Source organism: Panthera onca, chromosome B3 (assembly GCF_046562875.1).
Source record: "Panthera onca isolate mPanOnc1 chromosome B3, mPanOnc1 haplotype 2, whole genome shotgun sequence".
In the NCBI taxonomy this organism is placed as follows: domain Eukaryota; kingdom Metazoa; phylum Chordata; class Mammalia; order Carnivora; family Felidae; genus Panthera; species Panthera onca.
The window spans coordinates 55,045,633-55,066,298 of record NC_138344.1 but is presented as its reverse complement, the minus strand read 5'-3'; the positions used below and the strand labels follow the sequence as shown (position 1 = coordinate 55,066,298).

Genomic DNA, 20,666 nt, shown 5'->3' with positions numbered 1-20,666 from the left:
ACATCAACAATCTGAGAGAAGAAGTTGGGAATCCACTACAATAGCACTGATTCTGCAGTCAAGAAGCTGTTCATCTTTTAGAAAAATAGTTACACTTTCATGATACTGAGGGACTAATACGCTGGCACCAGATGCTCTGCTGATGGCCAGAAGGAAAGTCTAAATGGCAAATGATTTATATTTATTAGCAGACTAAGATTTGGCCACTACTTTTTATGCTCATAGACATTATCTCTTCCTCAAATTCCTGTATAACCTTGCAAGAGGCAAATGAGATGTGCAAGGCTAAAAATAATATACTTGATAGAAAATGCATTCAAACACCAAAAAAGTTTAGGATGGAGACTGAAAACTATTAAGAAATAAGCTGTCAAAGGATCCTATAAACAATTTATTTGAATACATAAGTATTCAAATAAATGCTATTGAAGACAGCATTTCTTATAGATTCTACAGAACACAAGGAAGGGGTGCCTGGGTGGCTCAGTCAGTTAAGCATCCAACTCTTGATTTTAGCTCAGGTCATGATCTCACAGTTTGTGAGATCAAGCCCCGAGTCCAGCTCCATGCTGAATGTGGAGCCTTCTTGGGAATCTTGATCTCTCTCTCTCTCTCTCCCTCTCTCTCTGCCTCTCCCCCACTGGTACGTGCTCCTGCATGCACACACGCTCTCACAAAATAAATAAATAAATAAATAAATAAATAAATAAATAAATAAATATCTAAAAAAAGAACACAAGGGAAACACACTGTCAAGTTGATTTAGAAAATGTCAAATACCATTATATATCTCTCTTAGTGATTCAGTTTTGATCCTTAAATAAAGCACAATATGCCAAATGAATAAGATGCTTCTGGTCAAAATCAAGAACTGGGATAGGGGTGAACTTTTCAGGTCACCAAGAGAATACTGGTTGAAATATTGTTCTTCTGCACAGACCACTCTAGGCCAACACAGAAAGTGGATCTAGTGATTCCTTAATGTCCTTTCAACTCTAACTTTTCCCACTGTCTGATAGAATTTTCTGAAAACTGAAAATTCCTCCATAGGTATGATGTCAGTAAAAGCTCATAAAGGACAGATGCCATAACCAATTTGACTTACATCTCCTTTAAATAGCATCTTTTCTGGCATGTGGTTTGTCACTCAACATTTCTGGTATGTGATGAGAATCTGGACGTTTGCTGTGGCAGCAGAATCAATGGGGGAATCTCTGGCACCATGTGAGCTCTTCCCTAGTCTTTCTACTCATCTTCATCTGATGCTCTAGCCACTTCCTTTCCTCTCTGAAAGTTAGGTCTATCTTTGGCCTCAACCACCCAAATTCAATGTACAAGGTTTGAGTAGGCTTGTGGGTGGCCAACAAAGTTAGAAATTATAATAAGGAAAGCAGCAATGTATCCTTTTTTCAAAATCCCATCCAAGTGATTACAAAGTCTATGAAGCCAGGCAACATGTACTCTTGGTCAAATTATCCCTGTGGCTCTATTCCCTGTATGTCAGAAATATTCCAAAGGAAGTCACTGAATTAAAGTACAACAGCGGTTTGACCAACTTAGTGTATTTCCCAATCTGGATTCAGAGGAAGTAGGAAAATCTTAGAGCTGGAAGGCTCTGCTATAAACATATTAATGGTATGCAGTTACAAAGGAACAAGTACTAAGAATCACCATGCAACCAAAACAACAAAAGAAGAACATGAAGAATGACAGACTGTCTATTTACTTACGGACAATACACTGATTTCCACCAGGTAAGGTTTTCCATCCAGGGCAGCAGTAAGCATTATAACGTGATCCACAGACATTAGGTCTAAAACAAACAAACAAACAAACAAACAAACAAAGATCCAATTAGAAGAACTCCACACTTTTTAAAAAACAATATGTGACCACATACAAGGGGGAAAAAAATGTCTCTGAGTTACAAGAACAGGACGAATTTTTGTAGACCAAAAAAAAAAAAAAAAAAAAAAAGTAAACTCATGGGACCCAACACTGGCTTAGTAGTTTGGGACTCTAACATAATGATACCAATAAGGATATCCCTTAATATCACCTATGCGTACATCAGAAAAATAAAAACGAGATGCAAAATGTAGTGCATTCTATCACAACGCACAGATATAAAAATGTATGGAGTTATATGAGTCTAATTTAAATAATAAAATTCCTACCAATCTAGTTAAGAAAGGTCATCATGAAATCTGCATATAAAGTTTTAAATTTCTACTCATTGAAGCTGTGTATATTTTTTCTGTGTCCCAGCTCACTCCTAAAAAGTGGCCATATTCTTCCTTTCACCAGAATTACAGGAACGCAAACGCTGACATTAGTCAGAAAAAATAAAAGCAAAAAAATGTAAATATTTCTTTAGCCAAAGTTTGGAAACACAGTTGATTACCAGAAGTTACAGGAAAACAAAGTCAATGTAACTTTGGGTTTCTTGTTTACAGACATTTCTGCTCCATCAGGTTTCTTGGAGCAAAGCTTCCATTCAGAATCCAGATGATACATATTTAACAACTTAAGGGAGCAACTGTTGTAAGGATCTAGTTAACTCTACACTAGAAACTAAGAGGACTGAACACACAGAGACAGGAAAGAAACCATTCATTTCACTATGCCATATCTGAGGGCCTAAACATTAATGCTACTTCCTAAAGTTCAGGGGCTGATGAATAAGGTCAAACATTTTGTAATCAATTTCACAAACAGTAGCTATTCCAAGGCTTGCTAGTATAAATCCTGTAGCCCCATAAGAGTAAACCTTTAAAAACAACTGTGTAACTAAAATGTACTTCTGGGGGCGCCTGGGTGGCTCAGTCGGTTTAGGGGTCTGACTGTTGGATTTCAGCTCAGGCCATGATATCATGGTTTGTGGGTTCAACTCCCATGTCAGGCTCTGTGCTGACAACGTGGAGCCTGCTTAGGATACTATCTCTCTCCCTCTCCCTCTGCCCCCTTCCCTGCATGCACTCTCTCTCTCCCTCTCTCTCAAAGCAAATAAATAAACTTAAAATAAATAAATAAATAAATAAATAAATAAATAAATAAATAAAGTACTTCTGGTTGGGGTGTATTCAAAAACTCTCCATCTATATGCAGACCATGTGTAACAGCACAGACCCCCCCCTTCATCTCCTCTGAACTCATTGCTTCAAGCACAAGCAGAATTGGGAACAAAGGTGAAGCCTTTGCTCTATCCTGTGACTCTCTCACAGCCCCAGGGGACCCAGAACACTGCAGGGCAAAATGCACACTTCAGACTGACTGATGCTGAGGCCAAAAAGAGAGATAGGAAGAAAGATGGAGGCACCCAGGAAAGGGCCCTATTCCTCCAAAACTAGACATAAAATGATGGAAAAAGGCTTACTATGCACCCGATGCTGGAGCCTCTCTGAGCTTTAGTTGATGTCTCTGCACATTGGCATAATGAAATGTCTGCCTTGGCCACATTGTGTGTGTGTGTGTGTGTGTGTGTGTGTGTGTGTGTGTGTGTGTATGTGTGTATGTGTGTATCAGATGAAATAATGGACATGAACGCAATACAGCATTATTATCATGATAGAATCATTTTCTGACCTAAATTAACTACTCAACAAAAGGCACTATAAGAGATTAAGGGAGAGTTTATTACAAATTCTAAGCCACTGGCTCTCAATCCTGTATCCCTTCTGTGACAAAGTAGTGCCCAAAACTTCAATTCAGAGTACCCAGAACTTCCTGGGGCAACTCAGAATCTTGGAAAGGGGAATAAGATGAGAAGTTAGGATAGGGGGTTAGGGTGAGGGTTAGAGTAACCAAACCTTCCAAACTCCACAAATTTCTCTAGACTAGAAATGATAATTCAAGCCAGAGTCAACCACCTCAAACCTTCCCCACTAACAGCTCATTACAACTCCACTGGGTCCAGTCCAACGCCAAACCAAATCCTGGAATAGCTTCAGAGGACCCCTGAGCCTTTATAGGTGTCCTGTGGTTGGAGTAACTATGTTTTCAAACAAAAATCAAGACATATTGTCTGACAAGAATGAGTGTATTTATGGAGTAATAACACATATAACATGGTGAAAAGGCTAAGAAAAAAAGAGTCCAGAATCAGTAATTTCAGTCCTACAAAGCAAGATATTAAAAAGATTTTCCAAGGTGTTTGAAAATCATACTAATCTAAACATTCCTCTTTGTTTTTTCAATGTTTACAATCAACCTACAGACAAAACATGGAAGATGTTACAATTTACAATGATTTCAAAACAAAATGTAAATGTTTTAAACCTGCACCTGTAAAGGTAATGGTATAGCTATCAAGTTAGGAAGAAAGGTATGGAGAGAAATAAAGTAGTTGATCCAAGAGACAGAGGTTTAAGTATATTATATAATGTTTTAAAATAACCAATAACTGAAAGTCATACCATGATTTTTTTAAAAGTAGGAAGGAAAAGAGAGAGAAAAGGTATAGATATCTAAGTGAGCTACGTCCCCATCTTTCATGGCATGGAACCAATGGATACTGTTTAAATCTAGAAATAGAGGTACAAGCACAGTACATGGTGTCATAAAGAGAAACATGAGAAGAACTAAAACCAAACATGGTTAAAATTGGTTGCCCCAAGAGATGAGGATCTGGGGAAATGAAAATAATTCTTTTGCATCCACACCTAATGCCCATTCATAACAGCTCATTTTTAAAAAAACATTTATTTATTTATTTTTGAGAGAGAGAGTGAGAGTGCTTGAGCAGGAGAGGGACAGAGAGAGACAGAATCCCAAGCAGGCTCTGCACTCTCAGCGCAGAACCCCATAGGGGGCTCAAACTCAAGAACCTGCGAGATCATGACTGAGTCGGACGCTTAGCCAAATGAGCCACCCAGCACCCCAATAACTGTTCATTTTTTTTTAAACATGTGCTGCTACACTTTGATCATCCTCTTTTATTTAAAGCAATTACCTTAAAAGTATAAACATCTTCTCTCCTAAATGGGGTACTTTCTGTTTCATCGCATGAACTGTTTCATTCATTCACAGTTCCGTTACATTAGTGATCACGTTTTCATTTCACAGTGTTACTTAAAATTCTACATATTGTCTAACTGTGGTTTTGTTCACATGCTCTGACATTTTTTTTATTTTAATAATTTTTTAATTTTGATAATTTTATCTCTTATAGTATTGCATTATTCAGTTTAAGTTGTTGCAACCAATATCCTCAATCAATGACTGAATCTTTAACACATTAACACATTAAATATTGCTAGGTTAAATGGCTTAGTGCAAAGTATTAGAAAGATGTAAGAATTCTCCTCTGCTAATTTTGGTCTTGAGAACTCCAAACTAACAGCACTCTTTCGAACAATCTGGGTAGTATTTATTCTACTCACACACAGGAAAAACAGCTCTAATTCTAGAAATAAATGAATGTCTTATTTAAGTTGGAAAGCACTAAGATATGTAAAGTCTAAAGTAGACACATTGGATTACTTCCATATCAAAGATTTTATTCTAAAGTTTCACACAGAAAGCATTAACAAAGAAGATAAATCTCTAATGGAGTTACTTTTTTGTGTAAATGAAAGTTTAGCATTCAAACTTTTCTTTTCCTTTTCATTTCCCCAACCACACCCAGCAACCTGCTGCCCAAAAACAGTCAAGAGTTAAAGCTTAGTGCAAGTGGCAGTAGCATTCGGCAAATTCAAAGTAAAATTCAGAGAGAAAAGAAATTTATGCTATGTGCTAAAAACATACTGCTTTATTTCATCCTCAAGGCAACCCTTTGAGGTAAGTTATTGCCTTTAACATTAAAGACACTATGACTTAGGAAGGTTAAACAAACCAGCCAGGGTCCCACAGCTTGGAAGTAAAGAATGGGGATGTGAACTCAGGAAGCCTGCTGCCAGTTCACTCTCTTAACTGCTATGTTACGGCAGAGATGCCTTTGGGGGCAAGATGGTATTTCACCCAATAGCCTTCATGAGGGAATGAGTGACAAACCCCACCAAAGGTCCATCAACAAACTACCAATTTAAGCATAAATTGTTTTTACCTGTATTCTAAAAGTTCAGGGGGAAAAGGAAAAATATATTTACAGTCCACTTTCCACTGTCTATTACATTGTTTTAATTGTTAGGTCTTTATCTGTAGCTTCTCTTACCAGTTGCTTTGAATACAATGCTTACAACAACCCACCTCCAATCTCTCCAGGGGCGGGTGAGCCTCAGCAGGCCGAATACTCAGATCCAGTTAAGACAAGGCACTTGGAGATTGTGTGGGCTAGCAAAAGCCCCTCTCAATGGAGCAAACAGCTGGGCTTTACCGTGTCTGACCACATCACTGCAGGAACTGGCCTGTGTACAAGATGTCTGCAGTGTGTCCACATTCCTTAGCCAGAATCCACTTCTGTAAATCTGGCCTCTCTTACAGGCAAGATAGCCTTTCTGCTTCCTATCCCAAGTTCAAACTCCCTTTCAGACAAGACTGGGAAAAAAAAAAAAGTTCAGTGGGCTTTTATTTCATATACATGTGACATATTTAAATCCTTGGGCAAGAAGGTTAATGAGGCTGACACTACTCCATGCATGAGTGACCTACTTTTTTGAATTGTGGGAGAAAAATATGATGATTTACTCCTCTCAAGCATAAGTGTGCAGGGGACCTAAAGGCATGCCCCCCAGCTGACTGTCCATGTAACATGGCTCAAGGTAATATCCTAATATCCCACTGCCCCAGTTTTTAAAAATAATAATTTTCACTGTCAAAAATGTGATAGATCATGAAAAAAACCTCTAATATACAAATTAGCTACACATATTGTGACCCACACATCATGACTTTATTAGTTTTTTTGACAGATTTTTTTATCAAGAAGAAAATATAAAAGAAAAACCATGAGCACTATCTAATAAGGGTATCCACTACTACTCCAACAAACTTTGCAAGCTCTCCTCAGTTATTTGGGTGCCTTTATCCTGGCCCTTTTTGCTAAAGGCCGAGGTCACATCTACTAGCAGTGATTTGAATATCACATGTGACTATTCCAGCCCATCTGCCAGTCACAACATCTCAAGTAATGAAACTTGGAATCCTGGTAATGAAAATGGCTTCCATGGCCTCCTCAAGCTTTCAGGGGGCTCTTCAGATCCAGGGACTCATTTCTGGATTGTCTGGGTCAACACTGGCTGGGACTCAGACAATTCTGGTTTTCTTCTTTGAAGGCATAAGCCTGCCAACCTCTCCAACCTACATCATGTAGTGTTATCCTTCTGGTTTGTTTGTAAATCTCAAACTGTTCTATGGTGAAAAGTTTGCTAAAACGTAAGATAATAAGACTGTAACCATGCAATTATAAATAAACTGTTCCAGTTTTTCATAGTGACTAAGACATAGTATTTGCTCTGGGAAGAAGACAAGCAAGCATGCAAAGAGTGTCGCCACAACAGGTAAAACACAAACATCAAGGTGAGACTGGGGAGTACAGAAAGGAGTAAAGAGGGTACTTGGCCCCATCACACAGGGTAGGCTCAGAAGAAAGCTCTCTGAGCTATAACTTGATGTCCCCCACTTGTAAAGAGGAATCACTAGTTTTATTTCAGCCCACTGCTGAAATTCCTCTTCAATTCTCTAACTCCATTAGCAAATAACTCTCTGGTTTACATGTTGGTGTTTCACTGTCAGACTGATTATCACCTTTTTTCCTGGCTTCCTCCTTCCTCTCTATTTCATTAGGACAATATAGCTAAATATCTTTTTGTGTTCACGATGGTTAGTTCTGTTCTCTTACATTCCAGACACAGACTTCACCCTCCCTAAGATGTGGAACATTTCACTATCAGCTTCAGATCTCTGCCAGGTAGGCTAACCTGCCCACTCTCAGCCCCACCCTCTTGTCCCACTCCTTCCCTTTATCGTCTCAGCCCTCACTGGTGCACACGCCTCTCCTCCATGACATACATGCTAAATCCAGACCCTTCTTCCATCTTTATACTTGCTCTTTCATGTTTCCTTCTTTTAAAAATTTTCTTTAATGTTTACTCATTTTTGAGAGACAGAAACAGAGTGTGAGTAGGGGAGGGGCAGAGAGAGGGAGACAGAATCTGAAGCAGGCTCCAGGCTCTGAGCTCCAGGCTCTGAGCTGACAGCACGGAGCCTGACGTGGGGCTCAAACTCACAAACTGTGAGATCATGACCTGAGCCAAAGTTGGACACTTAACCAATTGAGCCACTCAGACGCCCCTCCCCCATGATTCCTTTTTTTTTTTTTAATTTTTTTAAATGTTTTTATTTATTTTTGAGACAGAGAGAGACAGAGCATGAGCAGGGAAGGGGTAGAGAGAGAGGGAGACACAGAATCTGAAGCAGGCTCCAGGCTCTGAGCTGTCAGCACAGAGCCTGACGTGGGTCTTGAACTCACAGACTGTGAGATCACAACCTGAGCTGAAGTAGGACACTTAACCAACTGAGCCACCCAGGCGCCCCTGCCCATGTTTCCTTTTTAATGTATAGTTTCACTTCCCCCATAGTGGTAATCCTCCTCCCCAATTAATCCCAACCACCCTTCAACCTACCAACACAATACCAGACATACCTCTCAAAAACCTACATATGCTATATTATAATTACATTTTATTTCTGGCTCTTTGAACACTACATTTATTTTCTCAATAATGTATTAATTCCAAACATTTGATAGCAATCAACAAATTTAAAAAGTACGCTAACTTGACTACTTGGCTAATTTCTTTAACAGGTAAAACAAAGAGCAACATGTATGACACACAGCGTATTGAGCCATATGTGTGTATTTGTAGTATATATATATATATATTTTTTTTTTAACGTTTATTTATTTTTGAGACAGAGAGAGACAGAGCATGAACGGGGGAGGGGCAGAGAGAGAGGGAGATGCAGAATTAGAAGCAGGCTCCAGGCTCTGAGCCATCAGCCCAGAGCCCGACGCGGGGCTCGAACTCACGGACCTCGAGATCGTGACCTGAGCTGAAGTTGGACGCTTAACCCACTGAGCCACTCAGGCGCCCCTGTAATATATATTTTAAATAATTATATGTTTAGATTCTCTCCCCTGAAACTTGTCCCTACCCACTCTGTTCCAAAACTAATAGGTCTTCAAGCAGAGAAACAATGTCTGTAATGCCTAGAATATCCTGGAGTCTATTTAGAAGCACACAAGATAACATTGACGGAGTACCTTAGTATGTATAAAGTACAATTAACAAAGATTAATACTATGTCTTTGGTGTCATAAATAGGCCAGCTGCAAATGCCACTAACATGGAAACTGTCTAATAGTGAAAACTATTTCTTATAAATTAATCTATTTAAAAGAAAAATATTTCGGGATGCCTGGATAGCTCAGTTGGTTAAGTGTTCGACTTCGGCTCAGGTGATGGTCTGGTGCTTCCTGAGTTCGAGCCCCGCGTCGGGCTCTGTGCTGACAGCTCGGAACCTGGAACCTGCTTCAAATTCTGTGTCTCCCTCTCTCTCTGCCCCTCCCCAACTCACTCTCTCTCTCTCTCTCTCTCGCAAGAATAAATAAACATTAAAAAAATTTTTTTTAAAGAAAAATATCTCATACATATTTTGAACGGCTAAGGTTAGCTAAACAGTAATGTATAATGGTTTCATACTTTGGTTATTTTGCTGATATGCTAATCATTAATTTATTGTGATCAGTGAAGTTATCAATGTTTTTAATTCAGGGACCAAAGTATTTCCTTCAAAAAAATAAGTGTAGAGAAAACACTCGTATATGAACATCTGATTCTATTTATTTCTTTAGCAGAAGAGAAACAAAAATCCCAAAGCAATGAAACAAAGGTTTTCAGCTCACAAATTGGTGCACATTTCACTGTGGCAGGTTGTTGCAACTGATCAAGACCAAAGATGGAGCTAGCCATTTGTGGCCAATTCCTAAAGACAACCGTCACAAAATTCATGGTGCAGCCTTGAAAAGGGTGTGTCTGGAGGTGCTTCTTGGGGGATCACTTTCCCTACCACCCAGTGGGGTAACTCACAGCACAGGCAGCAGAGAGGTTGTCACATCAACAGTTTCATTTGCTCGGTACCCTAAACTATGTTTTTGCGGGGATTTTGTGTTGATGAAAAGCAATAGTCCAAGAACTTAAAAGTACAAGAATTTAGGTTACCATATCAGGGACTCTCTCTCTCTCTCTCATACACAGCCTAAGAAAGCTGAAGAAACAGAAAGCTGCAAAGAACAGTTCCCAAAACCCAGAGGTCATTTTAGACTGTCAATTTAAACCCTGTTGGAATCTTTTAGAGGTGACTAGAACCTGTGCGCGCGCACGCATGCGCACACTTCTCTTTGAAGGAAAGAAAAAAAAAAAGAAGAATTTAAAGCCACACGGTATACCATAACAGGAAACTAGACATTGAACCATGAAGACCAGAAGCACGGCTATGTACAGTAGGTGCTAATCCTACTTTCTGCTTCTGGTCCTCTGGATTAAACAACACTGAGAACACAGAAGTCTGCACAAACTACTGAACCATCCAAGTGGGCCCCAAGCTTCTAAAGGCCATGACCGGACTAACTTCCTGTCATGGTCTACACTGAAGTTCTGCACTACAGTTCTCTAAGGGAGGGGGAGTCTATGTCTGGCCAGCTGGCATCACTGAACCCCTGGCTGGTTATATAAAAGGTGTTCCCATCTACACATAGGGAAAGGTGTATCTGTTTATGAAGTTGGAACTTTACTATTTGATTCCATAAATAATGAGGATGGATTGCCTCAAAATAGAAAAATGTGCATGTTTCAAATTTACATCTTGCCAACACCTGAGAGGGTCTGACCAATGACACCATGAACATACATGGTGCTTCGAGAAATCTACTTCCCAGAACTCTGCAACCCCTTGACCTTACCTATGAGTTTAAGGATTATTGTGACTTTTCCTTTTTTGACTGTTACTCCATTTAGTCAAGCTAAAGCCATGTTGTACTTTTCCAAAGGGTAGATGAAATGATAGAAATGACTGAAACACAAGTAAACTAAGAGAGTGGACCAGAACTGCACAGCGAAAGGCAGACCCGGGTGGTGTCTGGGGAGTTCACTGATCCTTTCAGTTCCCTTCTCTCCTCTTTACCACCAACAGAAGAAACCATGATTCCTACCACTTCCCAGAAATTCTCAGACCAAGAGCTCTGTCCAAGGAGATAATAATATCTTCCGAATGCGCTGGCAGCCCCATGAAAGATGGGAAAACCAGCCAGTGAGGTCAGGCTTAGGAGAAAGAATGAGGTCCTTCAGGACCTGGTAGTGCACAGTGATTTGATACTCTGGTTCTGAGGACCAATTGGACAAACAGGTAGAGCTCCAAAATGTCATTTCTCTATTGGTATTTAAAACTCAGAACGGCTTTTCCAATAGAAACAATGTTAATAGGTGGTGGTTTGGTCCCTGGGCTAGTCAAATAGCAGTCTCTATCAGCTAAATAGGCTATTGTAGGCTGGTCTGGGAACCTGACCACAATTTAAAATGTTGTTTCTATGGGAAAACACATTCCACGGCAGGCAACCAGAAGGAAACTTGGCTACTCAAACCCGTGGTCCCTGCAGCTACAGTAAGCTGCCCAGTGAGCTGTAAGAACTGAACACCTTCATCTCAGGCCACTCCATAGTCTTGAGGCGGCAGCTGGAATCGGAACTTGCCCAGCCCCAGGCCCGGTGCCATCCCCCACGCCTGCACGAGACTGTCAGAGCCAACAGGAGATAGCCATAGGTCAATAAAGCAGGGACTTAAAAACCGAGGAGTAGATACCAGAAACTAGTGTAATATTGTGTGTCAACTATACTCAAACAAACAAAAAAACTGAGAGTAATTGGCTATTCTAATCCTTACTGTACCTTTCTTTAGAGACCAAAAGGTTCCACCGCACCAGCAACTATAATATGAGAACAGTATCCTGGACTGGTTCACAGACCAAAAGTTCAGTGAGCCGCTTCCAGAAAGACTGGCTTCCAGATGAAGCAAGGGAGGTCAGTTTTGAAGTCTACCTGGGTACCTCAATCTCATCCTCTAGTTACTCAAGCATTTCAGATCTCTTGGAATCCAATAATTTCCCTCTCTTCTGCAATGGGAGTTCTCTTAAGATAGAAAATTCAGATTTATCTTTACAACCCAGCACCTAGGACAACACCTGAGTCTTAAATGGTAAACAAAGGGTTAGGGTTTCAAATGTGCCTCTGACTAAGACAAAAAGTGAGAGAGAATTCTGTCAGAGTAGTGAACACTTAATTTATTGAAAAGGCAAATGTTTATAAGAAATTAAATAACAAATTAAAATAATGAAAAAGATAATTACTACTAAGAAATCAATTTCATTTCATCTACTTTTTTTAATTTTAAAACCTTACAATGAAAAACTGAATACATAAGATACCCATAAGTGGAATTCATGGGTATGAAAGTAAAATTCTTCCGTATTTCAGGTGCACCACTTAGAAACACTTTACAGCTACCAAAGTTTCAGAGGCCTTGTGCCTCAAACTTTATTTACTAGGAGTCAAGAGCCAATGGGTCTTCTAAAACATTTATCTACCAATCCCTTTTATCAGAACAGAAACAATGTTTTTGCCAAGGAACAAAAAAATAGAAAATAAATCATTGGTAGAATTTAAGTTTCTAAACAGTCAGAAGTTAGCTAAAACCATGTAGTTATAAAGATTATTTCATTGAAACTAACAATTCACAGTATTAGGCATAAAAAATTTGATGACTTTTTTAACTTTGTAACTGAGGCAAAGTTATAAACATTTAATTCTAAACATTTAGATACCTGGAAAAATTTTAAGAAGAATAGTCTAATTTAAATTTGAGGAAATTTGACTAACTCGGGAATTTATCTAGTCCATGTGAAGACACATGGTAGAATAAAAGTAATAATTAGCAATTTTCAGAGACCTTTATAATTTACAAAGTGATCATGTGACTCTTCTCCTGAATCCTACCAAGAAAATATATTGCTGTGTTCATTTTCAGATGAGGAAACTGAAATTCAGAGAAGTGAAGTAATTGTACAATGGCCACACAATGGAAACATGTCATAAATCACTAATTAAAAACAAAAAGAATTTATTAATAAAACATTCCAACATTAGTACTAGAGATTTTTAGATTAGAGATTAGAATGATGTTTCCATAAATACCCTAACAAGAATGTGTGCCTTTATATAAACGAAATTATCCATAATTTTTTGTATTTTTGTTTTCTTTTCTTAGGTCTGCAAAAACAAACATTTTAAGACAGATCTTATAAAATGTATTGGAAAAGGAAAGCAATGGTAAAAGGAACACAGTTGAGAAACACTCACTCCTAGAGGCTGGTACTTCTGTGTAGTGAGTATCATATCCCATACCCTCTAGTGAAGATATGAGTCAGCTCTTAATATGTTCAGTATTTGGGGGAGTGGGTGGGTCGGAGGCAATGTAGAGATTCTAAATGTGGATAATTCAAAACCTACTCATAGCTGCCATTGGAATGTGTTTTATGCATGTAATTGAATATGGGTGTGACTTGTCTTTTGAAAAGTAAATTCAAGCAAAACCAGCAGATCATGCAGGCAACTGTCTGACCTGGCTTAGGAAGACAATGAGCTACACAAAGGCCAGAGTGACCCAGATGATGTTCTAAAAAACTCTCCAGTTTCAGGTCTCTAGAACTTAATCCAGAGGCTGTCGACACGCTGCCCATTACATGGAGAACGTGGCAACTCACCTTTCAACCGCCAACACATCTCTTCCCTGAAATCCAAACCAGAAGATTTCCCTCTCAGCTTGAGTGATAACAGCACTGTCCTCTCAACACTTTTGTAGCTCTGGGGAAGGTGTGATAGGGTTCGTGTTGCAAGCTATAATTAAGCAGAATGGGTGCCAAATACCAAAACAAAGCTTCAACACAGCAACAACCTTTAAGAAGAAAGTGATGCTCACTGGATAGCTGAGGGTATTTTAAAGTTAATGCTAATTTTATTTTTTTTAACTTTTTTCATGTTTATTTTTGAGAGAGAGAGAGAGAGAGACAGAGCATGAGCAGGGGAGGGGCAGAGAGCAAGGGAGACACAGAATCTGAAGCAGGCTCTGGGCTCTGAGCTGTCAGCACAGAGCCTCACCACAGGCTCAAACCCATGAACCACGAGATCACGACCTGAGCTGAAGTCAGACACTCAACCGACTAAGCCACCCAGGTGCCCCACTAATATTAAATGTAATAGTGGTACTATATTTATGCTTCTTAAAGAGTCGTATATTTTAGAGGTACATATTGAAATGGTCACAACAAATTAAATGGTTTTTCATGGGTTTACTTCAAAATAATCTCTGGCAGGGGAAAGAAGTGGATAAAAGAAGATTGACCATTAACTGATAAGGGCTAAACCTGGAGTTTCATTGCATTATTCTCTCTAGTTTTGTATATATTTGAAATTCTCCACCTTAAAAAGTAAAAAAAACAACTTTGAAGCAGCATGTGATCTAGTTCATTCTGATAGCCTTCCTCTCTACATGCCACCAGGGCAATACACGTTCTTCCTTTTTCATTCACTTGAAGACCTCCTTTTTTTTTTTTTTTAAGTTTTACTTTTTTAAGTAATCTCTACACCCAACATGGGGCTCAAACTCATGACCCCAAGATCGAGAGTCGTGTGCTCTACTAACTGAGACAGTCAGGTGCCCCTTAAAGACCCACTGTTATCTGTTATCCAACTCAACATTCTTGAGTGGGATGGGGATCCCCATTTAGAAATAACAACAGTCCAGAGTGCCTGGGTGGCTCAGGTTAATTGTCCAACTCTTGGAATCGGCTCAGGTTGTGATCTCACAGTTTCATGAGTTCAAGCCCTGCACCAGGCTCTGCACTACCAGCGTAGAGCCTGCTTGGGATTCTCTCTCTCCCTTTCTCTCTGCTGCTTCCCCATTCACGCTGTCTTTGTCTCTCTTAAAATAAATAAACTTAAAAAATAAAACATTAGAAATAATAACAGTACAACCCCAGCCTCTTTACCATCTTACACAAGTGGCAAGAACTAACCAAAGTTTTTCTCTAAATCTCAAGTATGCAGCTACCAAATAAGGTTAATGTTCATTAGACGAGGAATCTAAGGACAAAGGACTTAAACACACTCTTGCAAACAACTAAGCATGTTAGCCCAGGGGATGGGTTTCCTTAGGCATTACAACTACTTTTTGACATGATCCATTTTCATAAGGATCCCTTGTCTTTCCTTATGACCAACATAAACCCATCAGTTAACAAAAGATGAGTCTGAAGGAAAAGGGATTGATTTGTATCAGGTCCATCCATAAACGGACTGAATTTTGGCGCTCTGTTCACAAGTGGAAGAATTCTTATAGTCATGTGAAATATGAAAGAGAAGGAGGAAATCATTTAGCAAGGAACCCTGGTATGTTTTCTGACTCCTCAGTATGTGAGAATGTGTGTTTAACAACCTATTTCCAAGAAAGGGCCCAAATGCAAACGAGCAGAGGGAATCCATCCAAGGGCAAATTAATTAGACACTGTTGTCTAGAATTCTGTCAGATGTTCAAAAATTTCTATACGAAGTCAGAACTGCTGACAGAAAGAAAGAAAGAAAGAAAGAAAGAAAGAAAGAAAAGAAAAGAAAAATGGCTTGCATATTCTTGTAAGATTCCTGAAAGGTTTTCAAAAGGTTAAAAAGAAAAATTTATTTTGTTATTTGGGTTTTTTTTTTTTCCTGGGAAGTTAGTAAAGCAGAGAAGATACCTGGTTGGTTGTTTGTTTTTATATTTTTGTTTTCTTATAAACTTTGATTGTATTGGTGACGGGGTGATTTACCCCAAAGAGATGAGAGATATTAGGTAATTTGAGCATTTTTAATGACAAACAGAAAAATAACTGTTATCTGTTTAAACTATTCCTTATTGAAAGCGCTCTTATTTCTACAGCCTGTGAATGAAAACGAAGCAACCACAACTTCCTAGGCTTTATTGCCAATCAGTTAACCAGAGGTTGGTATGTTAGGGTGCAGGGTATAGGAACTCTACCAAAGCATTGCCTAAATTAAAATAATGTATGTTTTTATTACACATTCCCAGATGCTTAGTAGTTTAATATCTCTTAAAGGTCAACTCTCATTAGAATCAAAGTGTAAATCATTAAAAGAAAATGAAAAACAAGATTTTCAGTTTCTCAAGAGAAATTGCACTCAGAAGAAAAACAACAACAAATAAGAATCCTTTGTACTGAATGAGCATTATGTTGCTGCAGGGCCTGAAGCCAAGGGAAGGGAACGCTCACTTGGACAGCAAAGGCCATGGCTCCTCTCAGAGGTGGCCAATCTGAGTCAGCCTGGCCCCAAATCACGTAAGATGGTCTGCCCACAAAGCACCCAGAGGGAACAGTAATGACAGAGTGAGTTGAGGGAGTTCTGGGTGTATGGAAAGGGAGCTTTCTCAGTTTGGGTGCAGATACTGTGTTTACCACCTAGTACCCCTTTACTTCTTTGAACCCATTCCACATGACTCAGGCCTGGCCCCCGAGTGCCCCATTTCTTTGGCCACAATGATGGGCACGTGAAAGGAGCGGTGCCAAAAGAAATGACCAGCAGGAAGGAGACAAGGCCTGTTCACCAGAGCTACCAATAAAAAAATACAAACTTCTCTGGAGGAGTTGAGGGGGCCGTATGAATAAGAGATCACACTCAGTTAAGTTTATTTCCCAATAACGGTAACACAATTTGGGGGTAAGGGAAATTTAAAAATCAAAACTTTATCAGCACACTGTCTTTAGGTATAACCAGACCTCCAGAGGCAAAGAGAATTTCCATTAAAATGATATTTTCAAAATGTTTGAAGTTCAAGTTTGCCCCCTTTCCTTCTGAAGTAATCGGTTCCAAAATGAGAAAGTTGAAACTGTGGTCTCCAGATACCAATGGTTGTTTAACTTTTGGCTTTGGCCATAAAAATCCAGCCTCTTTGTATGACTCCAACCCCTCCATAACAGCATTATAATCATCCTCATCACCATAGCAAAACACATAAAACACTATACTAGGAACTTGAAGGGTATTATCTCCCTGAATGTTAGAACAACCCAGAAAGGTGAGCATTATAATCTCATTTTACAAGTGAAGAAATTGAGAGTCAAATAGATCAAGCCACTTGTCTGGGGTTCCTTCCTAGTAGGTGGTGGAGCCAGGATTTGCCTCCAGGCATGTCTATGTCCACACTTCCACTCCTCCCTAAAAACATGGCCAATGGTTATTAGCGTTCATTGAAAATGACTCCGCGCTCCTTTAAAATATAGTCTCACAAGCAATCCCACTGTACCCAGCTACCCACAACCAGGCTCAAATAGGAAACAGTGTGAGGTAATTATAACGTATACCCCAGCCACTAGCTCCGGGTTTTCATGACTGAGCTGCCAAATCACTCCTAGCCAACTCTTCAGGAAATGTTCAGACACTTTCTCAGATTCCAGCTAAAACATCAACGATGTGGCCCTAGGGAGTATAGAGCTCACAGGGTGGTAATGGGATATAAAATTTGCAAACTTGAGGTCAGTGGCCTAAACTCTGGGGTGTGAAGCAGCAGCAGTCCATGATAGATTAAAAACTATTTGTCGACTTGAATGTTGCATATCAAGTCCCTCCTTGTAAAGCACTTGCCCACATCACCTTAGACATTAACCCCATCAGTAAGAGGAGAGAAAGATACTCCAGATGTAGTTCTGCCTAGAACCATTGGAAAGACTATAATATCAACAGACTTGAGATGGGGTGTTCATTCTGAGAGTTAAACATTAGGTCTCGTTCAAATGCAGTTAACGCTCAAAAATAGTTGTCACTTGGCTTAGGCAGATGTTCTAAAATTATTGGGATAGATGATACGGAAGAAAGAACAAGAATTTAAGATTTGTATTTCTTCATTGGCATGTTTCTTAATATAATCTAAAGTATAAATGAGTAGTTTAGACAACTGAGTCAGGCAAGTTAGAAGACAAGAGTCAGAGCTTACAGACCTAAGGTTGCTATGGCCTGTCCCAGGACATTTGACATTCTAATTGCCAGTTACAAGTGTGAGTGGGGTGCTGGTGGTAGGAGGTGGTGCTGCTCTTCAGATTCCCAGAGAAGCCTCCCCCTTCTTATTCTCCCACCCCCTACCTGGCTGCTCTCACTAGCCACTACCCCAATGGAAAGCCCCATCCTACTCAACCACACCTAGTATGGAGGCTTCTGTTGACTTGCAAGGTAGCACTGAAGAGCTAAATTTCTAGTGCCCACCTTCCCATCAGGATTGACCACTGAGAGGCTGATGGCACTGCCTAAGGCCAAATAAACAAGAACAAGGCAAATGTCCTTGCCTACATAGTGCAGGAAGTGTGCTTATTTGAAGCACAGGTGAGGACTTCAAGACACCAATCACCCTTTCTAAGATATGAAGACAAAGAGGAGGTATAATCTTGTACCCAACAGTATACTTCTACTTAAATTGTCTCTTGCCACTGTGTGGCTCAGCTTCCACACCTATGAAGTAGGGAAGAAAATAAGTACCTTGAGCACTTTTTAATGAACTTTCTCTGGGCTTTGGTTTCAGCATCTGTAAGTTTCTAGACTTGGTCCCACTATGACACTAAGTTATAGTATTTTTGTAAAGAGAGATGGTCTGACTATAAAGGAAGATCTGAGTCATAATTAACTATGCCAAAAAAAAAAAAAACCTTTCAAATAAGAACAGTCTTTAAAAGTTACCCATAAAAGGCACCAACCTGTTAGACTCTGATTATACAATCTTATAAATTAGTACCAATGGGTAGGAGAAATGGTGAACAATAAGCCATTATCCATAGGAAAAGGGGGATGCACCAAACTTTACATGGCACCATACACAGAAGTTCATCATACATGATGGATTAACCTGCTTTTCCACTGAATCCCTCTAAATGTTTTTGCAGGGATCTTTTCTGACATCCAAGTGTCTTTCTTTTTATGGTCTAGCTCCTCCAGAAGCCCTCAGTCCCCTGAGGAGGCTAGTTAAGGCCACAGGTCACCTGGAATGAGGGGGCTGTCATTCATACCTGTAAGAATGCAGCACCTGCTCTGTCCAGCCCAGATCCCTGGCTGATAGCACTCTCCACCCTAGAATTTTCTCCCAATTGTCACCTCCCACATCCTTTAATCCTTCTCCTTCCCTCTCCTAAAAAAATCGTTATCTCTGCTTTTTCTTTTCAAACATCCCAAGACTGCCAAGTAAAAATTTTAAATTTTACTTGGAATTTATTTTTCTTAATGTTTTAACCCTTATTTAATATCTCTATCATCTCTATTTTATTTATAGCTCAGCTTCTGAAGTTACCTGCAAAGAGAAGAAAAGGAAGATGAGATGAGATGGTGATGATGATGATGATGATGATGATGATGGAGGAGGAAGAAAAGAAGAAGGAGGAGGAGGATGAAGAAAAGAAGGAGAAACTGTTGATGATAAAGAAGAAAAAAGAGGAAGGAGGCAAAGGAGAAGAAACAGAAAAACAAAAGAAAACAAACCCTGTCTCTGGAATACATTCCCTTGATTAATAGAGATATTCCTATACTTCAGTTCAAAACCACGAACTTAACAGCAGACATAATGTGTCCATAGGGCCCACATAAATCCTGTCTCCCAACACTAACATCATAAAATGGTTGTACTATATTTGGACTTAGATGTGTTTGGATACTTATATTTGAATGTAAGTATGACTGATGGTCTAGGAATTCACAACCCTTCAACAAAACACTGAACCAAATCACTTGTCTCAGGGAGCAGCTCTCCTAACTCGGAGCCTGCTTGCCGTCTGGAATACATCTTCGGCTGGGAATGGTGGAGATAGGGAATTTTCCTCTCTCCCTTCCACTCGGAAGGGCTGAATAAATAGACTCAGCGATAATTTCAACAACAACAACAAAAAAAAAACCACTTGAGAAAGTGGTAAAGTCTCAAGAAATAAAAACTAGGATAATATATAATAGAGCAGCAGATCTACAATCCAAATTTGACAGTACTCCTCATGTTAATTTTATTTTATTAACGGTGTGACTACTCCATTTACGACAAAAATAACAGGGTTCAGTTCGCTATAATACCAACTATTGGCAATCGCATATCTATTTTTATTGGGTAGTTATAATCCCTGATTCCCCCAAAAATGTTTCTGAGGCAAATTACACCAACAGATATAAGAAAAGGAAGCTACTAACAGAAGCTGAAAGCAAACTCTCATACAGAAGGAAGGCAAAATACACAAAATACCTAAGTTAATAAATTAAAGTGATCACGCATTAAATTTGTCCCTGTCTTAAAAGCTAAAGGAAAAGGTGGGGGGGAACTTTAGGAGTCTGTTAATTCTCATATTTGAAAAAACAAAATTTGCCAGTTGAAGAGGAACTGTAATCTTATTCCTGGGTTGCATCAGTTCTTTAAATGCAGAAGTGTGGGCAAGCTAAGAACAATGTCCTTAACATTAATCTAACAGATCATGAAGATACGTTGTTCATGTAGCATTTTTCATTCGAAGTTACAGCAGCAAAATACAATGCAGTATCTCCAATGAAGAAGTAAGTCAATGGGACTTGATCAAGTTAGAGTTAAAACATCCGATCACCTTCTCAAAAACCT

General features: G+C 39.3%; 1 protein-coding gene and 1 long non-coding RNA gene across 6 annotated transcripts in view; one reads left to right on the top strand and one right to left on the bottom strand.

The window, feature by feature from the left end:
• FBN1 (fibrillin 1) overlaps positions 1 to 20,666 on the bottom strand; it is a 234,275-nt gene that overhangs the window by 203,651 nt on the left and 9,958 nt on the right. For both annotated transcript variants that reach the window (XM_060618612.3, XM_060618611.3), the window contains exon 3: positions 1,731 to 1,813. In XM_060618612.3, coding sequence (XP_060474595.1) covers positions 1,731 to 1,813 — 83 coding nt within the window. The remainder of the gene's footprint in view (positions 1 to 1,730; positions 1,814 to 20,666) is intronic.
• Positions 1,099 to 19,703, top strand: LOC132669152 (uncharacterized). 4 transcript variants are annotated; one of them, XR_009606026.3, is made up of 6 exons: positions 1,099 to 1,754; positions 7,785 to 7,846; positions 11,892 to 12,013; positions 13,257 to 13,373; positions 16,282 to 16,425; positions 19,350 to 19,703. It is a non-coding gene; the product is annotated as an uncharacterized LOC132669152 (long non-coding RNA). The 4 variants fall into 4 exon arrangements; XR_009606025.3 differs by lacking the exon at positions 16,282 to 16,425 and adding an exon at positions 5,627 to 5,778; XR_009606024.3 differs by lacking the exon at positions 16,282 to 16,425.